The sequence below is a fragment of the Rosa chinensis genome, chromosome 7, assembly GCF_002994745.2.
Source record: "Rosa chinensis cultivar Old Blush chromosome 7, RchiOBHm-V2, whole genome shotgun sequence".
Classification (NCBI taxonomy): Eukaryota; Viridiplantae; Streptophyta; class Magnoliopsida; order Rosales; family Rosaceae; genus Rosa; species Rosa chinensis.
Genome location: NC_037094.1, coordinates 48360732 through 48380511, shown reverse-complemented (window position 1 = coordinate 48380511; position 19780 = coordinate 48360732). Strand labels below are relative to the sequence as shown.

Genomic DNA, 19780 nt, shown 5'->3' with positions numbered 1-19780 from the left:
GTGGAGAAAAGAATTGGATCAGACAAGGGGTGGAAGGATTTAGATCTTGATTGAATTTGAAGAGAAGAAAATTGGAGTTACCTGAAGAGAAGTGAATTGTTGATCGTCGCTCAACTCTTCGGCTCTCTCTCTTGACCATGTGGCGGACATCGTCGTCGGAGTTGACGTGTGGGCGGCACAGGAGCTCGATCCAGAGTCGGGGAGTTAGGGGAGAGATCTGAAATCTTCGACTGGAGCTTGGAGAATGCAATGGTCAGGTCGACGGAGATGATCCGAGTCTCGCCGCCGACGTAGCGGAGCTTCCCAGACGGTGGCCGGGGGTGGAATGCGCCGTTGGAGCTGCAGACGAGCTTGAACTTCTTGGGATGGGTGTGGTTGGTAATGAGCTTCCGATTTGGATTTGGGAAGAACGAAATTTTGTAGAAGAATGAAATTTTGATTTGGGAAGAGATCTATATCTTTGGTTTTGATTTTCATGTTGGGTTTACATGCATCTTGATTTGAATTTTGTTCAGATTTGGTTTTTCTGCATCTTAGTTGAATCTAGAGGACTCATCTCAACCAAATTGGGTTAATTCGCACACCCAAATACTTAAATTTTCTAGGTTTGCTGTGAGCATGATCTTTGGCTGCGAGGGAGGACATTGATGAGAGGTTGAAGAATGAACCCATACCCCCTCTTGTTTATCAGTCTCTCTCTCATCTTCTTCCGGCCATGTTGATCGGTGGAGGAAGTGAGGAACCATAACTAAGAGCTGAAAAGAAGAAGAGCTCTGAGAAGAAGAAGAAGAAGAGAAGACGGGGTTCTGGGGAATTAGGTGTTCGGGTGGGAAAGGGGAGGGAGATATATTGGAGGGGTAGCTTGGGAATTTTGCATGTGGGAAGGTCCCACAAATCTGACAGACCAAATGGCGTCCGGACACGTCAGCACCTAAACAGTGGAAATTGACGGAATGATGAGGAAATGGATCGATTTGATGAAATTGAAGAGTGTGAGGACTTTTCTGATTAAATTAGAAGTGCAGGGACTGAACTGACGAACCCCTGAAAGTACAGGGTAGTAAGCAGAATTTAATCCTAAGCATAGTCTTTGTCACCTCAATAACATGCAAATTAGAGCCAAAATTAACAAATTAGCAACATGGATGCTAATAATAACATGTGAGTTTTTTCAAGATTTATAATATATGCACCTAACACGTTTAGGTGCTCCCCTACATATTTGGGGTGAAGCCATTTTATTAACGCATTATGTGATGTTCATTCTTATATGATCTTCAAATAGGAATTATGTTATCCCTCTCTTGCTTTGTTGTTCTTGTTATTATTTTTGTTTATGTTTAGTGTTGTAAACTTGTGAATAATTGTGTTTTACTCCTCCCATGCTCAAATGTATTAATCATAAAGCTCTCGCGAGTGTTCTTTTTCTTTTTTTTTCTTTTTTTTTAAGTAAGTGCCAATGCAGCTACTCTTAAGTCTTGATTAATGAAACTATATAATACATTTGGAGGAGGGGACACCTATACCCCAGATTACAAAAACACATTTTGAGAACTTCCTGAGATAATATATAATAGGAGTCTTAACTAAACAAATGTATTCTAACAAGTACCAATCAACGAAGAGTGCTTTACTAGTTACTCCATTCGCTTTACAATTGTGGTGACATACCGAAAAGTAAATGCTTTGAGAGTGTTTTTAACATTAAGGACAATGTTAGATTCAAATGTGGAGGGAAAGAAACATTCATTAGTTTCGTTGTTTTAGTCATTTTAAGTTATTAGTAAAAAAAGAGAGAGAAAAAAACACCAAGATGTGCCAAATTTTCAATTTCCAGCATAGGTCAGCCGACTGGTCAATCAGTCATTCGGCTTTGTAAGTTTGTCGACTGGCTGGTTACATGTGGACCAATTTTTTTTTTTCTTTGGTTTATTTTGTGTCATTAATTAATTATTTCCAACACCAATGATGGGACTGAGTTTGATTTTTGAATCTTTTGAGCTTCATTCTTCAAAATAGTTATTTATGGATCAAGTGGGCAATTTCATTTACACCTACTTATCATATCAATGCATTGAAAAGAGAGAATTATTGTGAGATTAGTTTTTTTTTTTTTTTTGTGAAATTTTTTTTGAAAAGGGCTTGCTCAGGTGCCCTTAGGCCTTGATCATTAATGAAACTTTAGAATACGGGGGGGGGGAGGGGGGGGCGGGGGGACATGATACCTAAACCCCAAATTACAATAAGCATAAGAAGAACAACTCGAGATAATAACGAGAGTCTCCACATAAGTGTGTATTCTAAATAGGCACCAACTAGCGAAGAGTGCACAACTGGCTACTCTATTCGCTTTACAAATACGGCGACATACCGGAAAGTAAATGCTTACTCAAAACCATAATATACTAATAAAATCAGCTTTCTCACTATGTTACCACCAGAAAACTAGTCCGATGACACTTAGTTTCATCCTGCCACTAGGAGGTTGCGACCATTTGGGAACTCGCCACCTAACTAGGGAAGACCAGGCACACAAAAGGTGCAGTCCGGGACAGAGCCCACGTTGCCCTACCACCACTTGGTAGGGATTTATTACCGGCATATAGCCACAATTAACTAATAAAAACAAAAATAATAAAACAAAAAATAAAGGGAAATTGGGCCCATAGCCCAAGCCCAGGCCCAAACCCCACTTAGCCCAATCTAAGAGAACAGCTGCCTGCAAGCATCTCGCCACCGATCTGCAAGAGAAATTAACTATAATATGCCATGTTGTAAGTACTTGAGCTTTATATATATACTGAGCCGTTCGAGAGCAGATGTCCGCAACCCAGAAAAAGTGCGGACGTCGTTGCTCTGGCATTGATCGAGCAGCGATGGCGCGGGGCGGCTTGCCTGAGGGAGGCCAGGGGTCGTGCGGAGGGGTCTGCGGTCGGGTGGAGTCCCCGGCGACTGGTTTTGCGGTGCTTCATAGAACCTACAGTTGCAGGTGAGGTGGCTATCCAGAAACCGGCAAGCCCGACCTCCTCCGACCTCAAACGGTGCCCAGAACGGTCCGGGAAGCCTCCGGCCTCCCTCCTGCAAGTCCCTCGCCGCCGTCGACGCCTGGAAGCCGCCTACTGCGTCAACGTTCGCACTTTAGCGACAGTGCGGACATCCGCCCTTGATCGGGCCTGTATGTGTGTGTGTGTGTGTGTGTGTGTGTGTGTGTGTATATATATTTTACACACACACACTAAATATTTGTTACTCCTCAAAATTTTCCCTAAAAAACAGTTTAGTCCCTCACCTTTTAAATAAAACTGGATAGTCCTTATTCTTTGCAAATCTCACACAACATGTCTAAAATGACATTTATACCCCTCACTTCCTTTTTCTATATTTTTTTCTCTCTTTCTTTGTTTTTACTCTCTCTCTCTCTCTCTCTCTCTCTCTCTCTCTCTCTCTCTCTCTCTCTCTCTCACCAACGGTGACCTTCCTCTTCTTCCTCTTCTCTTCCAAAGCGATGGCCCCGCTCCATTCTCTGATGGGCCACTCCACCCAAAACTACGCCGCACTCCTCTCCAACCTCGACATCGGACCCCATTCCACCCAAAACGAAGCCTTCCTCACCGCCAAGTCCTCGCCCAATTACATCGCCGAGCTTGGATTTTGATCTATCCAGGGCTCCGATTGAAGTCGATTAGGTTGATTGAGGTCCAAGCCTCCGAGAGCCGCGAGTATGGGATCGAAGCTAGGAATGGAGCTCGGTAGAGGTACGCTTGTTAGAAATGGGATCGAAGATGGCTGGAGATGGTGGAATTGGTTTCTGAGGTTTGGCTGAGTTGGGCAAAGTGGTGTGACGAGGCTGTGCTGTGTGCACACGTTCCTACTGTGCGCGGGGTTGCTATGCTTGCCTGGCTGCTACGTTGGCCTCGCATGGCTGCAGCGCTCCTATGCTGGGCAAACGACGTCGTTCAAGACGCCGATGTGGAGAAACTCAACCAGACGGCCAAAGTGGACAGAGGAGATGTTAAGGTCGAGCGAAAGATCTCCTCTGTTCCAACGGCGCCAGAAAGTTGGTCTTGGCCTTATTGCCACAGAGAGACCTAGCAACGCCGTCGTAGACGAGAGCTGCCTCCTTCGGAGGGAGATAGAGAGAGGGAAAGAGAGAGAGAGAGGGAGATGGAGGGAGAGAGAGAGTTAAGCAGAAAACGTAAAATAAAATAAATGAAAAAAGAGAAGAAAAAAAAAAATATATATATATATATATATATATAAAAGGAAGTGAGGGGTATAATAGTCATTTTGGACATGTTGTGGACCTGTTGTGTGAGATTTACAAAGAATAAGGACTATCCAGTTTAATTTAAAAAACGAGGGACTAAACTATTTTTCAGGGAAAAGTTTGAGGAGTAACAAGTATTTAGTCCTATATATATATATCACTAAATAGATACACAATATTAACATTTCACTACATGTCCGATTTAGTTTTAATAGCTAGATTACCATTATTGTTTTCAACATCCACATTTTTAATAAACACAATTTCAAGGTTACTTCAACATGACTTTAAGTGCTTCATTTACCCACCCAGTTATTGCTGACGCTTTGTCCATAGAAATCACCACCAAAAGGACCACTTTTTTGAAGCTCTGATTGTTTCAACAACTTTTTTTACACTCGTGAGTTAATTTCAATTCTTTCAGCACATCATTTTGCACCATAATCATCTCTTTTCTTCAACTTATTAGCGTTCTTTATTTTCTTCTCCACCTCGGATCAATGGATCCATGTGATTGTGGCCCTCCTCCATGGGTGGATGCCAACAACCACTATAATGATTGATCTGTTGGTTTGGATTGTCTGTTGGTTCACCAATCGAATCATTTTCAAAGGCTTCACTCTAGCATTCAAAGAGCTTTCTCCAGGCCGTCATCCAAATGTGTTTTGTATTCCTCCATGCCTCAGCTAGTCTCCCAGTCATTTTCGATTAAGTTTTTAGAGATATGGAGGAATGTAATAAAGAGATAGAGACGCTGTGCTTTCTAATTAAGTGTATACATATTTTTAAGCACTAATATCTTCATGATAACGTACGTCTTACTTGTTTTGCATCCCTAGAACTTGCTCCACATCTTTTAAACCTCTTTTTCATATTTTTACATCTTCTAATTTTTAGGTTGTGCAGGTCCGGTCTTTTTCTTAAAAATCAAGGCCCAGGTCTGGGCCTTATGGGCTTTCACAGGCCGGGCTATTTGGGTGGACAAGGCTGAGCCCATTATATTTATATGTAATTTTTTTTATTCAAATAAATACGAAAAGTTATGATATGTTAATGATTGAACAATATAGAATACAAAATTAAAGGAAACTATGACCTAGTGCAATAATTAGTTCACATATTCAACTAATAACTGCATAAAAAAGTAATAATACTAGAATTGAATGGACTATCAAGCTATGCTTATAAGGCCTGGCTGGATGAGCTTTAATGGACATATGGGTTGACCCTGAGTTTTGAATACTCCGCCCTACCCCTTCCTCATGCCCAACAGGTATTGCTGCGAGCAGGGTCGGGTGGGCCCATATGGGTTTTTGGGCCCGTGAGTTAAATGGTGACCCATACTTTGAAGTATAAAAATAAGAAAAATAAAAGAAAAAAGAAGGGGAAAAAATCTCAATAAGAATATACTTTCAAGTTAATAAATAATTTTGAATTTAAGTTTGGGAAATTGATTTGGGGAAGTGAATCACTTGAAGTAGCCCTGACAAACGGGTAAGGAGTATGTCAACCTGCACTGAGTATTTTATTAATTCGTGTTGGAAAAGCTTGCATGCTTAAAAACTAGCAAATTAACTGACTTAACTATGTTAGTTCATGGACCTGTAATAACCCACCAAAAAGAATGCATGCACGATGCTGCAGGGCTCTAGACTTTGTATCGATTCATTTTAGTTATGGCTAAAGCACTCATAGATATCTTTATTTATAATGTGCCACAGAATTTGTCAAGATTCTAACACTTCATTTTTGCAACAAACTTAACATAAAATGGAGGAGATGCATATTGCAATTAGAGAAAATTTTGCTGGACTTAGATTATTATATATTATGCATTGGTTTACATGTTCAAAAATCCAGTAACTTAGACAAAGTTTAAAATAAGGGATATTAAATAATTGCACGATGTACTATAAGGTAGTTTACATGTTCCAAAATCTGGAAACTTATCCTAATTACAAAGTAAGAGACATACATAACTGTATTATACATCATACAATGGTTTACATATCTCAAAATATGGTTTCTTAGCTATATCAAAGTAAGAGATGCTAAACCACAACTGGTGTTTATGTACGTGTTGGAAAAGATGGTTAGGCTTGGTAAAAAAATGGTATATACTTGTTGTTTGAACAAATTATTTTACATAAACTCCTCAACTGTGTCTACACTCTTGGATTCATCATTTGCAAAGGGTAACAGTATCTTGGAGTTTTAACTGAGCTATTATAATTGTGAGACATAACTTGTCATAGCATAATAGTAGTTGGCAGTAGTGGAGCAACAAATAACTCTACGTCGTTGTTGTTGTTGAGTAGCTTGCCTTCAAGCTTCTGATTCTATCTCACAGAAGCATGAATTTTTTATTCTCACAGTAGCTTCCGATTCTAGCCCAAAGAAGCATGCAGTTTTACAGTAAATATTTCCAATTTTATTCTCAACATCTCTATTCAGGTAAGAATATAAAATTTATAAATGTTAGGTCACCTATAAAGCAATAAGTTCCAACCACTTTTTGGCCTGGAGATGTGGGTTTTGTCTCATCTTGTGCACTTTACATGCCATGTCTGCTTTAGGAAGGCGGCGAGTTCCTTACTTTGCCAAATTGTCGCAGCCTCCTAGTGGTAGAATGAAACTAAGTGTCACCGGATTATTTGTCCGGTTGCAGCATACTAGGAAAGCTAATAGTATTAGTACCTCATGGCTTTGTGTGAGCATTGTCTTTCCAATTTGTCACCACAATTGTAAAGCGAGTGCAGTAGCCTGTAGAGCACTTTTCGCTAAATGGTGCATGTTAGAATGCATATTCTTAGGTGAGACACCTATTATTATCTCAGGTGGTTCTCTTAATGCTTATTGTAATTTAGGGTTAAGGCACTATGTCCTCCCCCCCCCCCCCCCCCCCTCTCTCCATGTATTTTACAGTTTCATTAATAGATAAGGCATAAAGGTGTTGATACCAAAAAAATCAATATTCATGCACAATAAAAATTCAAGGCCCAATATAAAAGTAGAGATGACATTGATACGCAAACCTACACATTATGGGCTTTAATAGCTTAAAGCCCATTATACTAGAAAGAATTCCCGTTCACGTATTTAACCTTTGGTTCTTCTTACCAAGTGTAATACCATGCTCATGGACCCAAGCCACAATCATGGTTTTGGGGCTTACAAGATTGGGTGTGGTGTGGAAGGTTACGGAAATACATGAGGCTCATTATCAATTCCAATTGTTGGAGGTTTTGGACTTGGGACCAAAATCCAAGCCCGACAATCTAAATCCTTACATGGGCATACAAAGATGAGAGAATCCAAACCCATAAGTTTAAATACAATTATTTGCCCTAACCATAAAACCAATAGGTTTTCCAGGCGTACAAAAAATAGTAAATTGCTTTTACCCCACAGCAACTCATCTTCTTCTACGCCAAATGCAAAGCCTTAATCAAAATCTCTTCTTTTATTTATTCTTAGTTCTAGCTTGCTACAAGCTATTCCAAGGGTAACGTGCAGCTCTTCCCAATAAGATATATCACCTCTTCTGACTTCTCCTCTATCAATCCAACTTAGACTATAACCACAGCAGCTATTCCCTAGAAGTTTGCAACTCTAATTCCTTACTTCACGCAAAATAGTACAACAAACACCTCCTCTAAGTCATTTGGTTATTGCCTTGTTCTCTAGATTTGACTTTAATATTGTAATTCTCTTTCAAGTCCAATAGTTTCATCCCATGAACCTGTATCTTGGCCTCATCTCCTCCAGCTTATAAATTTAAGGCTTCTGGTTGCTGTAAAGGTATCATACAACCTCCAAGCAGCAAACTCCAAAACCTCTAAACAATACATCTTTCAAGCAAGTCTCAAGCAACAAGCCAAGCATTCCCAGCCTCTAATCCCAAACCATTTTCAAGCTCTAAACGACCTTAAACCCATCAACCATCACCAAAATCCATTCTTTCCTCACTGCAGTAGATTACATCATAGCAAATCTTTAACACAACAAATCTCTCATTTTTTCAACTCACGTGGTTCTAGCTCCCACGCCACATGCCTTCTTGCAAGCCTTTTTATGTACCTTTGTTCATCTATCAAAGCTATATAAATTTTCTTCCTACGTATCACCAGAAGCATGCCATCACAGCAGACCAACATTACTGCATGGGATCTTTAGGGAAGATGCTACAAAGCTTCTTGAAGCTTTGGGCCCAGTTCTTGAACTCAGAAGGGGTAAATAGAGGAGATCAAGCCAATCAAGTAATCCTAGCAGCCTCTGTACAAATCAACCCCAACATAAATGGCGACTCTGCTAGGGACTAGATTTAGATCCCTTATTTCCTCTCACCCATCACTCCATTAATGTTCTTGGCTTCAAAAATCTTCAAGCAAATCTCAACAAGCTAAAACATGCTTTCTCTACCAGTCAAAACCTTCAATGTGCCATATCCTCACCTGCCATACCCAAATCACCTTATGTCAAGATAAATTAATGTTTCAAGTTTGTCAACAAAATCAAAGCCAAACTACTATATATAGTTTTGTTATCCAATATCCACTCAACACCAGAATTCAATTTCAAACCATATATTTCACTCCACTAGTGCTGTAGCAAAATACCATATCTCTTATGATAAAAAGCTCTTCTTTATTCTCATACTACAGTGTCAATCTCATGCTGACAAATTCAATAAAAACAATCATGCTCCATGCTAAACCTGATGCTATCTTTAATCCAACAAAGTGTAACCTTTCCTCATCACTATACTATTCTTCCAGATCTGAACCAAAAGAAGCGACACTCTTAAAAAAAAAAATCAATCATTATTCAAGCTATATTCAAGCATTCCAAACACTTTGACAACAACTCAATCCAAAAATATCTAGCTCACCTCAATTCTTTCCTTCAAACCAAAGAAAGCATAAATAACCTCATCACCACTCGACTTGAGCCTTCTTACTTTTAGGAGCTTCACATTTTTGTTTCATGCTTTGGCAACCAAAGAAGCTGCATCTTTATGCTGGAGACAGCCAAATCTATGCTGCTATGAATTGCAAGTGGATTGTGATCTATGAAAATGATATCAACTCCATAGATCACTGTTGTGGGAGAAGAAGAATAAAATTATTCTTGCACCAAAAAAAAAACAACAACAACTCAGAGCAAGAAATTTAAGCATCATGCACTTAAAGCCTTATTCACATCAAGCAATTCAAGCATTCCAAGCTTTGTTCTTGTTACTGCTGTGAGCACTTCAAAAAAAAAAAAAATGGCACTGCAATAAAGGTATATGCACGCCTCTTACACAATATGCAAGTACTCTTTTACACAGCAGTCAAATATATACACGACTCTAAAAGGTCAATATTGCAATAGTAGAAATGTACTTGCTCAGCAAACCAAACCTACCCTATCATGCTAAGCTCTATTATCTTAGAAGCTTAAAACCAAAATTTTAGCCAAGCCCACAAATTCCAAAACCATACTTTAACCCAACTTTTCACGTGTATATCCATACCCACCAAATCAAGTTGGTATCTCTCATAAGCTCACCTACTGTAATATTAGTTTATCCATTCAAGCCTTCAAGTCAAAAAGAAAAATCCAAGCTTAAGGATAAAGAGCTAGTCAAGTCATTCGTGCTCTTTCCCAAAACTCATTGCCTCAACCATGATGATTTGAAATACTAAACACACAAGGAAACAGTTAGGACAAGCAATCACTAGTTACTCAATCAAGCAGCAAGCAATACTCAGTCAAGCCAAAACCATTAGGATATGCAAACAATACTCAATCAAGCTAAAACCATTAGAACAAACAATCAATAATCAATCAAGTCAAAACCATTTGGGCAAGCAATCAATACTCTATCAAGTCAATTCCAAGCAAGAGGCAATCTTCATCATCACTCTCCAAAAGCAATGAGTATCTCAAATAATATTCTATGACACTTGGGGGCTGAGTGATGATGGCCTTGCTCACGGTTATAATGAAGTTGTAGTCACCAACTCATTCATGTGATCATCCTATACTGTAGTTCAAGCATATATCTTTCAAAATGCCCCCCTTTTGTGTGTCAACAAGCCAACATCTCTCTCAAGCTTTTAGCCAGAATTATGGACATGCCACGGTCAAGTATTTTCACCGTGGCCATGTGATCCTAATGTCAAGATGACATTTGTATTCCAAGTCTTTCTCCAAGCCAAAGAACCAATGCTAGTCTTAATACTATGATTTATACTCTGGATTATTCTTTCTCCCCGTAGTTCCCAGTCATGTCTCATACTTTCATTACCATAAGAGCAAGTTCACCGGGCATCCTATTGCCCGGGCACCACGTCAAAAGCAGGAGCTGGTGACCCATTTTGGTCCTATTCATGATTCCACCGGTGTTGGGGCAAAACCACAGTGGGAGGCCCAGGTCACGAACTCGGGTAGGAGGATGACTGAGCCCGTGACCCAGGATGCCAGCCTGGCCCAAAACGAAGCAGGTCGGGGAGACACGCAGTGGGGGGGAGTGAAAGCCAGTTTCTTGTCTTCTAGCAGCGACAAAAGCGGCAGGCGCGTTGCTTTCGTTTTTTTGTCGTTTTGTGGATCTGTGCAGCGACGTGGCTTGTAGCCGTTGGTGACCTGTGCAGATTTGAATGCAACGGTCCACAGATCTGGACCGTTGCTTATGATTTTGAAATGGATCTGACGGTTGGAGATTGCAGAGGTTTAAAAAAAAAAAATACTAACCGTTAGATTACAACGGTAACAAAAAAAAATAACCACAATTTCCTATAAATACCTCACCTCCTATTTTACTTCTCACACCAAAAAAATCATCTTTCTTCCTCAAAATTTTTTGTTCCTTCTCCTCATAGCTTTCATACTCTACAATTTTTTGATTCCAATATGAGTGTACGAGGCAATACAGTAGGAGATCCAAGTATTGACGGGACACGTTGGCAAACAATTGAAGACATTCAATTGTGCAAGTCTTGGAGGGATGTTAGCAAAGATCCGGCAAAGGGTACGGAACGAAGAAAAGATGATCTATGGATAGAGGTACGCAAACACTATGCCGAACATTGGGATGGCTATGTCCGATCATTGCAAGCTTTTCAAGGGAGGTGGAAAACCTTGAAAGTCGAACTTTATGCTTGGCATTGTGCATTAAGGCAAGCGAAAATTTGGTACAAGAGTGGTGCGAATATGATTGATGAGGTATGAATTTGTAGTGTAACACGAATTTTAATTTTTATGATTCTTTTAGTGTATATTAAAATTTTCTTAGTTGATACATCTTACTTTAAATTATTAGTTGAAATATTTTGTTGATAATTATACTTTAAATTATTAGTTCATATATTAAAATTTAGTTGATAATTATACTTCAAATTAGTACTTTATAATCATACTTTATACTTCATTTTATTTAAATTATACATTATACCAATTTATACTTAAATAGTTGATACATTGTACCTCGTTTATATTTGTACTAATAGATTTATACTTTTTTGTTTAAATTAAATAGCGACGTCAAGCACAAGATTTGTGGAGAGCTGCGATGACCAAATCGAAAGGAAAAGAAAAAAAAGGTGATTTCATTAGTTTAGAATGTTACGAGATTGTTAAGGGGTTTCAACAATTTGAGGACATTCCAAACCATTCCTCTTCGGCTGGAGGAACCTCCAGGGGAGGAACTCAACGGATGCACACACAACAATCTGTTCCTGATTCTCATGTCCAGTTGGACATAGATGTAGATGAGGTAAACGCCGATGCAACTCCCAATCCTTCGGTGAGGCCTCAAGGAAAGAAGGCTGCCAAATAAGCTCTTCGGAAAGGAAAGAAAGCATCTAATGATTCCAGTCCTCTGATAGCCGCTGTCGAGACTATAGCAACGAACCAAACATCAATGATGTTTGCCAAGGAGAAACGTGATGAGGAATATGCTCGACATCTCCGTGACCAACAACAACGAGATTATATACGCTTGCAAATGGATATGCGAAACGAAGCATTCAAAATTCAAGAGGGGGAAGAGCGTATTATGGAGATGGACACAAGTAAGATGACGCCAACCAAAAAGAATTACTGGCAAAGAAAACAAAAAAAATTGCAGAGAAAGAAGCTGAAGATGCAACCCGTGGATTTAACATCCCACAACCACCATTCCCCGGTGGGTATTATCCACAATCTCCTTTCTCCGGTGGCTATCCACAACCTCCTTTCCCCGGTGGGTATTATCCACAATCTCCTTTCCCCGGTGGCTTCCCACAACTATCATTCACCGGTGGTGTCCCTTCCCCACCTTTCTCTTCGGGTGAATCCACCAACCCCAACCATATGGATGACCCCACAAACACAAATTGGATTCCTAATGAAGATGAGGATTAGGAAAATTAGGGAGTTATATATTTTAAATAATTGTATTGTTATGATTCCAATGCTTGGTTTTTGACTTATGTAATATTAGATTGATGAAATTAAAATTTATTTGAATAATACCCTTACAAATGAAAAGCTAAATCAAACCACACAAACATAATTAAAAACATTAAAACTAAAGTAGAAACCACACAAACAGAATTAAAAACATAAAAACTAATAGAAAACACACACAAATAGCAGATCTAGATACTCCTATTGCCTTGAAATTCCCAAAAGTGTTGAATGAGGTCTTGCTGAAGGTTGGAGTGACTGTGCTCAGATCTAATTTGTTGGTAGCGGTCCATGAATCCGTTCATATGATGAGCATCTCTACCAACAGGATCAAAGTCTCTACCGGTTGGTCCCTCCCATACCTCAGCAATCCTGGGCCTCATATTATTATCCTCCTCATCATCGGACTCCAACTCATCATCGCTGTCTTCAGGTCATTCATTTTCGACAATCATGTTGTGTAATATAATACACGTCAACATAATGTATCGAAGGTCCTCTTTATGCCACCCACAAGCAGCTCCTCTAACAATACCAAACCGTGACTGTAATATACCAAAACATCTTTCTACATCCTTCCTATACGCCTTTTGAGCCTTTGCAAACTCGATTTCCTTGGGGCGTGTAGGATTTCGAACAGTTTTCAAGAAAGTCGCCCATCGAGGATAAATACCGTCGGCGAGATAGTACCCTAAACTGTGAGCTCTGTTGTTAACTTGGAATTGGATCAGAGGTGCTCTACCGGCGGTAAGCTCATCAAACAAAGGAGACTTTGTCAAGACATTCAGGTCATTGCATGCCCCAGGCATTCCAAAGAATGCGTGCCAAATCCAGGTGTCGTAAGATGCGACTGCTTCCAGGATGATAGTGGGGATCTGTTTCCTACCACTATATTCTCCAGCCCAACCTGTCGGACAATTCTTCCATTGCCAATGCATACAGTCGATGCTCCCAATCATTCCTGGAAAACCTCTCCTCTCAGCTTTGGCAAGAAGTCATCTGAGGTCGGCTGCAGTTGGAGCGCGGAGGTATTTTGTTGAGTAAAGTTCAACAATTCCTCGTGTGAAGTGCTGAAGGGCGGCGATGGAGGTGGATTTCGCCATCCGACAATACTCAGCACATTGATCTGCCCCTGCACCGTACGCAAGCATTCGCAAGGCAGCTGTCATCTTCTGCTCCAGAAGCAGTCCGACTTTGCTGGTAGCATCTGACCTTTGAACAAAGTAACGATCATATTGGCAAAGGTCAATAGATATACGCTGGAAGAGATTGAGACTCATCCTGTAACGTGTTCGAAACTCCGCATCTTTGAACATTGGCCGGTCGACAAAGTAGTCGGCCAACATACCTTTGCCCCTTTCTTCTCTAAGTCGTTCCTCATTTGGTGCACGACCCGGATGAGAACCGCGCCCTTGGTGTTGGTTTCCAGATTCTTCTGCGACTGCAGCCATGACAATGGCGTTGGTGGCTATCATCTCTTCATCATCTTCATCCTGAGACCGTCGAATTTGATCCCACAAATTGTTCATTGCAACGAGGGAAATTTAGGAAATATGTAATGCTAGAGATATGAAAAGGGTGAAGGTTTGTTAAGCTCGGATGGTGTGTGTATGTAGTGAAAACATCATGTCTATTTATTGAAATTTTCCACACATAAAAGTGTCGGTGGGTTATCACTCACTCATTTCAAAAAAATTGTCGGTGGTGTGCATGTGATAAAAGTGTCGGTGGATTATTAAATTTTTTCACACTTTTCAAAAAACTTGTCGGTGGTGTGCATGTGATAAAAGTGTCGGTGGAGTTAAAAAAATTTTCACACTTTTCAAAAACTTTGTCAGTGGTGTACATGATAATAGTGTCGGTGGAGTTTTAAATATTATCACACTTTTCAAAAACTTTGTCGGTGGTGTATATATGATAAAACTGTCGGTGGAGTAAAAAAAAAAAAAAAAGTGTCGGTGGACATATAATTTGTCTACCAATAAAATTTTCTTTGGTTGCATTTTCAAATTGTTTATCAATACTATTTATTTACATCATACATTTTTCATTTTCCAAAAAAAAAATTATAAAATATTCGATGAACAGTAACTGACTGGTGACCCTCATAACCCAACGGGTGGAAGCAAAGATCCAGTGGCAGTGAATAGTTTCCTGCCCTGGTGACCGTGACTTGGTGACCCAACGGGTGAACTTGCTCTAATAGAAAGATCTTTGCTATAGCCAAAACTTCCACTGCAATAACTACTCTAATTCATAAACTAAACCTCAACATTGATCACAACACTTAGATCTACACCTAATTAGGTCTGATGTCCAACCAAGATCATTATTGCAAGTCTTTCTCAAACCAAAGTAATTAGTACTATAGCCAAAGTTTTACTCCTGCAACAAGCAAAACCGCATATACAGTAATCACAAATTCTATATTATATTAGAATCTTATCCTTGTAGTCATGCTACTACACTTACCAACAGTCTACTTCATACATGGATTTGTCATTTTCAGTAACTTGTGTCCTCTACCATGGAGAAGTCACAACTTCAAGCAACTACAATTTAAGATTCACAAATTCAATCCTTAACCCACCAAATTTTTCAATAGCAAACCATATCAACTCAAACCCAAAATTAACATCCAAACCTTTCCTTGAACCAGGACTTTTTATCATGTTTACCGTTGTGGTGAACACACACATTTATCATCAAAACCCAGCTTCATAAACTTAACTTTTCGTAAATCCATGTCCAAACTCCATAATTCGAGGGTTATAACTTTATCTCAATCATATCTTTTTTCCACAGCTTCCCACAACTATCATCTTATACCACTTTTTTGTAGTCAACTACCACCAGCAGCAAAATTACAGATATTTTCATGCTCATTGGTCTCGGACCAAATGTTTATGCAGTAAATTAGTCAAGCAAGGATCTATGCTCATATGCTAACCATCAAGCAAAAATTCTTTTAATACTCAAAGCATTCATTTATGCCTCAGTCTACAAGTGGAACTACATACTATTGCAAAAACATGGTTCTTGCAGTCAAGTCATGAGTAGAAATCAAGCAACTGGTCACAAACAAGCTCATTAAGAGATATTAAGACCACCTTATGAGTCGTGCGATATGCAATTGACAAAAATAATCCCTATAATTATTCAATGCAATCAATGGATACAAGCAAGTGTACTTACAGAGGCTACCCAGAAGTTTTACTTGCACAGTGAATCTCAAGCAAGGGATCGATTTGAACTACCAGAGCATAGTCTAATCTTGTTTTCCAATTGCTCCTCAATTTTTTCTATACATCTGGAAGTTTTGCAATTAAGGCCCAATTCATGGCCAATTGCTACGGTGATCACCGCATTTAGTGAAGATCCACGCCTACATTGAAGCTACTTGCTCGTCAATTGAAATTTACACGCCTCCGTTATGCTTATAATTGAATCATGCTTTATGAATGTAAATTCATATACAATCCTAAAACAAAATCCAATGAAAGTCACGAATGTGAGCAATATGTTCAAAATTCCATGATGCAACAAGCAATTACTCAATATTCAAACCCTCACTTTCCATGAGTTCATAAATCAAGCCTAACCATCCTAGATATCAAGCTCTAATTGCAGTTTTTCAAATATTTGAAGCCTACCTATTCAAAAGCCAGAGAAAAACTACCACTGCAGTACTCATAAAGATCTCATCTTACCTCCTGGAACTCAGCTCATAAAGACGAATTTCCCCTTATTTATCAGCCTTAGTATTGAATTAGAGAAGCATATATTCCTCAGAGCATTTCCTAGCCTGAAACCTCTGATTTGGTGAGAAAGGGGGAAATTTGGCCTTACCTCCTCATTTACCCTGCAGCAACATGATAAAAGAACATATCCTTATTGAAAAACTTAGGCCAAGTATATTTACCCGTTAGCCTCATTTTAAATAAATAAGATAGTCCATAAACAAAGGCCCAGGATAACTCTCTCACAAGCCCATGCCCATGCTCTCTCTCTTAATTGTTCAAAATATTTAAGAGAACTCTTATCATTCATTTATCTTTTCCATGCATATCACCAATTCATATGCTAAGTTGTATATGCAACAAGCTAATCCATATTACGAGCCCATGCCAAGCTAAACACTATGCAAGGATTCATGACCAAAAGAGGCACGCCGAGCCTTACACACACTTACTAGCTAACAAAAAATGCCAAGCTCCTCTTTGTCAAGGTCGTGCATATATCCGAAACCATATGGGAGTCATGTCAAGCTTAAGCATGTACATTTCAAATTCCACACACTCTCCCTTGGTCCATCAAATGTTTAAGGCAACTTCAAGCTGAAACCATCAATGCACGTGCCTAATACATGCCTAACATGGTTGCCACAAGCTCAAGCAAATTTAAGTCTAACATAAGCAAACTCTCATTCTACACATGCCGAACACATAATCAAGTCTGTAAAAGCCAAGCAAAGAATATATATCTTTTTACACACCATGCGAAGCAAACCATCAAGCATATCTATAAGACAAATGCAAATGCTTATTCTATCTATTAAATATTTTTATGCTCTCTATTTTCATTTTGCACACTCTACTTTACTCTAACCACGTATAATATTTCACACACATACTTACCTATTTAGTTTTAACTTTCTTTTCGTTTCTCAATTATTTTGCAAATGCTTTTGTTGTTATGCTCTTCATCATCAACTTTGAAGTCAAAAATCGTTTATACTCTTTTTTAGCTTATAATTCCCACTTGCCAAATTACTCATTCATCTAATACTCATGTTCTTCATTTTCGAAAGAACAACTTATTTTCTAAATCTCGTGATTATCCTCATTTGCACATTACTTACTTATTTTTCATAAACTACGCTCCATTAATCCTTTATGCACTTTTCATTACGTTTAAAATTTATTCATTTTCTTGTGTTCTCAATTATTCTACTAGAATTTATCATATTGTTCTCACTCTTCGTTGAACCGCACATGCACATATTTTACTTTCAAACTCACTCTTATTTTACTCCAATTCATTATCAACTTTACTTTTACATAACTCATTCTCATTATCTTATGCTTACTTATTTTCTTCATCGTCCTCATAAACACATGCACTCTTCGTTAAAACAAATCACGTGAATACTTTAAGTTCTCATGCGACCAACGCTTTCAAATTTCATGCTTCTATACTCTTGGTTTTCGATCATGCATGCTTACCTTGGGTTACTTTCTTATTGATTATGTAGCCTATTTCATAGTCATTGCATAGCCTACATAATCAAGGGGGCTAATGTTGATACCCAAAAAATCAATATTCATGCACAATAAAAATTCAAAGCCCAATATAAAAGTAGAGATGACATTGATACGCAAACCTACACATTATGGGCTTTAATAGCTTAAAGCCCATTATACTAGAAAAAATTCCCGTTCACGTATTTAACCTTCGGTTCCTCTTACCAAGCGTAATACCATGCTCGTGGACCCAAGCCACAATCATGGTTTTGGGGCTTACAAGATTGAGTGTGCTGTGGAAGGTTACGGAAATACATGAGGCTTATTATCGATTCAGATTGTTGGAGGTTTTGGACTTGGGACCAAAATCCAGGCCCGATAATCTAAATCCTTACATGGGCATACAAAGATGAGAGAATCCAAATCCATAAGTTTAAATACAATTATTTGCCCTAACCATAAAACCAATAGCATTTCCAGCTGCACAAAAAATAGTACTTGTTTTTACCCCGCAGTAACTCATCTTCTTCTACGCCAAATGCAAAGCCTTAATCAAATCTCTTCTTTTATTTATTCTTAGTTCTAGCTTGCTACAAGCTATTCCAAGGGTAACGTGCAGCTCTTCCCAATAAGATATATCACCTCTTCTGACTTCTCCTCTATCAATCCAACTTAGACTATAACCACAGCAGCTATTCCCTAGAAGTTTGCAACTCTAATTCCTTACTTCATGCAAAATAGTACAACAAACACCTCCTCTAAGTCATTTGGTTATTGCCTTGTTCTCTAGATTTGACTTTAATATTGTAATTCTCTTTCAAGTCCAATAGTTTCATCCCATGAACCTGTATCTTGGCCTCACCTCCTTCAGCCTATAAATTTAAGGCTTCTAGTTGCTGTAAAGGCATCATACAACCTCTAAGCAGCAAACTTCAGAACCTCTAAACAATACATCTTTCAAGCAAGTCTCAAGCAACAAGCCAAGCATTCCCAGCCTCCAATCCAAAACTATTTTCAAGCTCTAAACGACCTTAAACCCATCAACCATCACCAAAATCCATTCTTTCCTCACTGCAGTAGATTACACCATAACAAATCTTTAGCACAGCAAATCTCTCATCTTTTGCAACTCACCTGGTTCTAGCTTCCACACCACATGCCTTCTTGCAAGACTTTTTATGTACCTTTGTTCATCTATGTCACGCCCCTGATTTTATATACAATAAATCGATATATAACCCCATAATTATATATGCGTGAAATGCTCAGCCATCAATACAAAATACTTAGAAACTTATTCCCTTTTAACGCAAGTACATATTGATGCCCTGAACCCACAAATTCTACATTGACTCGCCCCATAGAGTCACACAACACATGAGTTTACGAATTAAATTGTCAACAACAAAATAAAACGTAAATGCTCCTCAGAGTAACTATACAACGGAAGTCCTTATCAACGGTAAAGTCACAAAGATGGCTTCCTACCGTAAAGCTGCTAAGCGCCACCTCAGCTTCAGCCACGATTTCCCTGACCTGCAGGATTAAACCCTACACCATTCCATTGAATAGTGCACCGGGTTTCCACACAACAAAACCCGGTAAGCTTATGAAGCTCGTATGAGTAACTCAAAACCAATTACACGAATTTACGGGATAAAAGCCCGCACAACTCACGCCAACACGAGGAAAACCTTTCGACTCGAGGATAAGGAAAACATACCATGCTTCCCAAAACAATACTCTTCCCCAAAAAGGAAAACACAAAAGCCACACCGTGACGAAATCATATAAATCGTTAACATCACAATTCAAATCTGATTAATTGATCCAACCT

At 39.0% G+C, this 19780-nt stretch overlaps 2 protein-coding genes across 2 annotated transcripts; both read right to left on the bottom strand.

The window, feature by feature from the left end:
- Positions 1-12891: 12891 nt before the first annotated feature.
- Positions 12892-13659, bottom strand: LOC112178056. Its single transcript, XM_024316272.2, has 2 exons — positions 13215-13659; positions 12892-13127 (listed from the first exon to the last, which is right to left on the bottom strand). Exons 1-2 carry the CDS (start codon positions 13657-13659, stop codon positions 12892-12894), a joined length of 681 nt encoding a protein of 226 aa, XP_024172040.2.
- Positions 13660-13695: 36 nt separating this feature from the next.
- LOC112178055 lies at positions 13696-14229 on the bottom strand. Its single transcript, XM_024316271.1, has one exon. The coding sequence runs from the start codon at positions 14227-14229 to the stop codon at positions 13696-13698; it is 534 nt and encodes a 177-aa protein (XP_024172039.1).
- Positions 14230-19780: the final 5551 nt, after the last annotated feature.

Excerpts from the sequence above, each read along its gene's own strand:
- LOC112178056 (XM_024316272.2), bottom strand. The coding sequence starts at position 13,659 with ATGATTGGGAGCATCGACTGTATGCATTGGCAATGGAAGAATTGTCCG. Across the intron at positions 13,128-13,214 it reads TATTGTTAGAGGAGCTGCTT|ACAGCGATGATGAGTTGGAG; the intron begins GTGGGTGGCATA and ends AATGACCTGAAG.
- LOC112178055 (XM_024316271.1), bottom strand. The coding sequence starts at position 14,229 with ATGAACAATTTGTGGGATCAAATTCGACGGTCTCAGGATGAAGATGAT.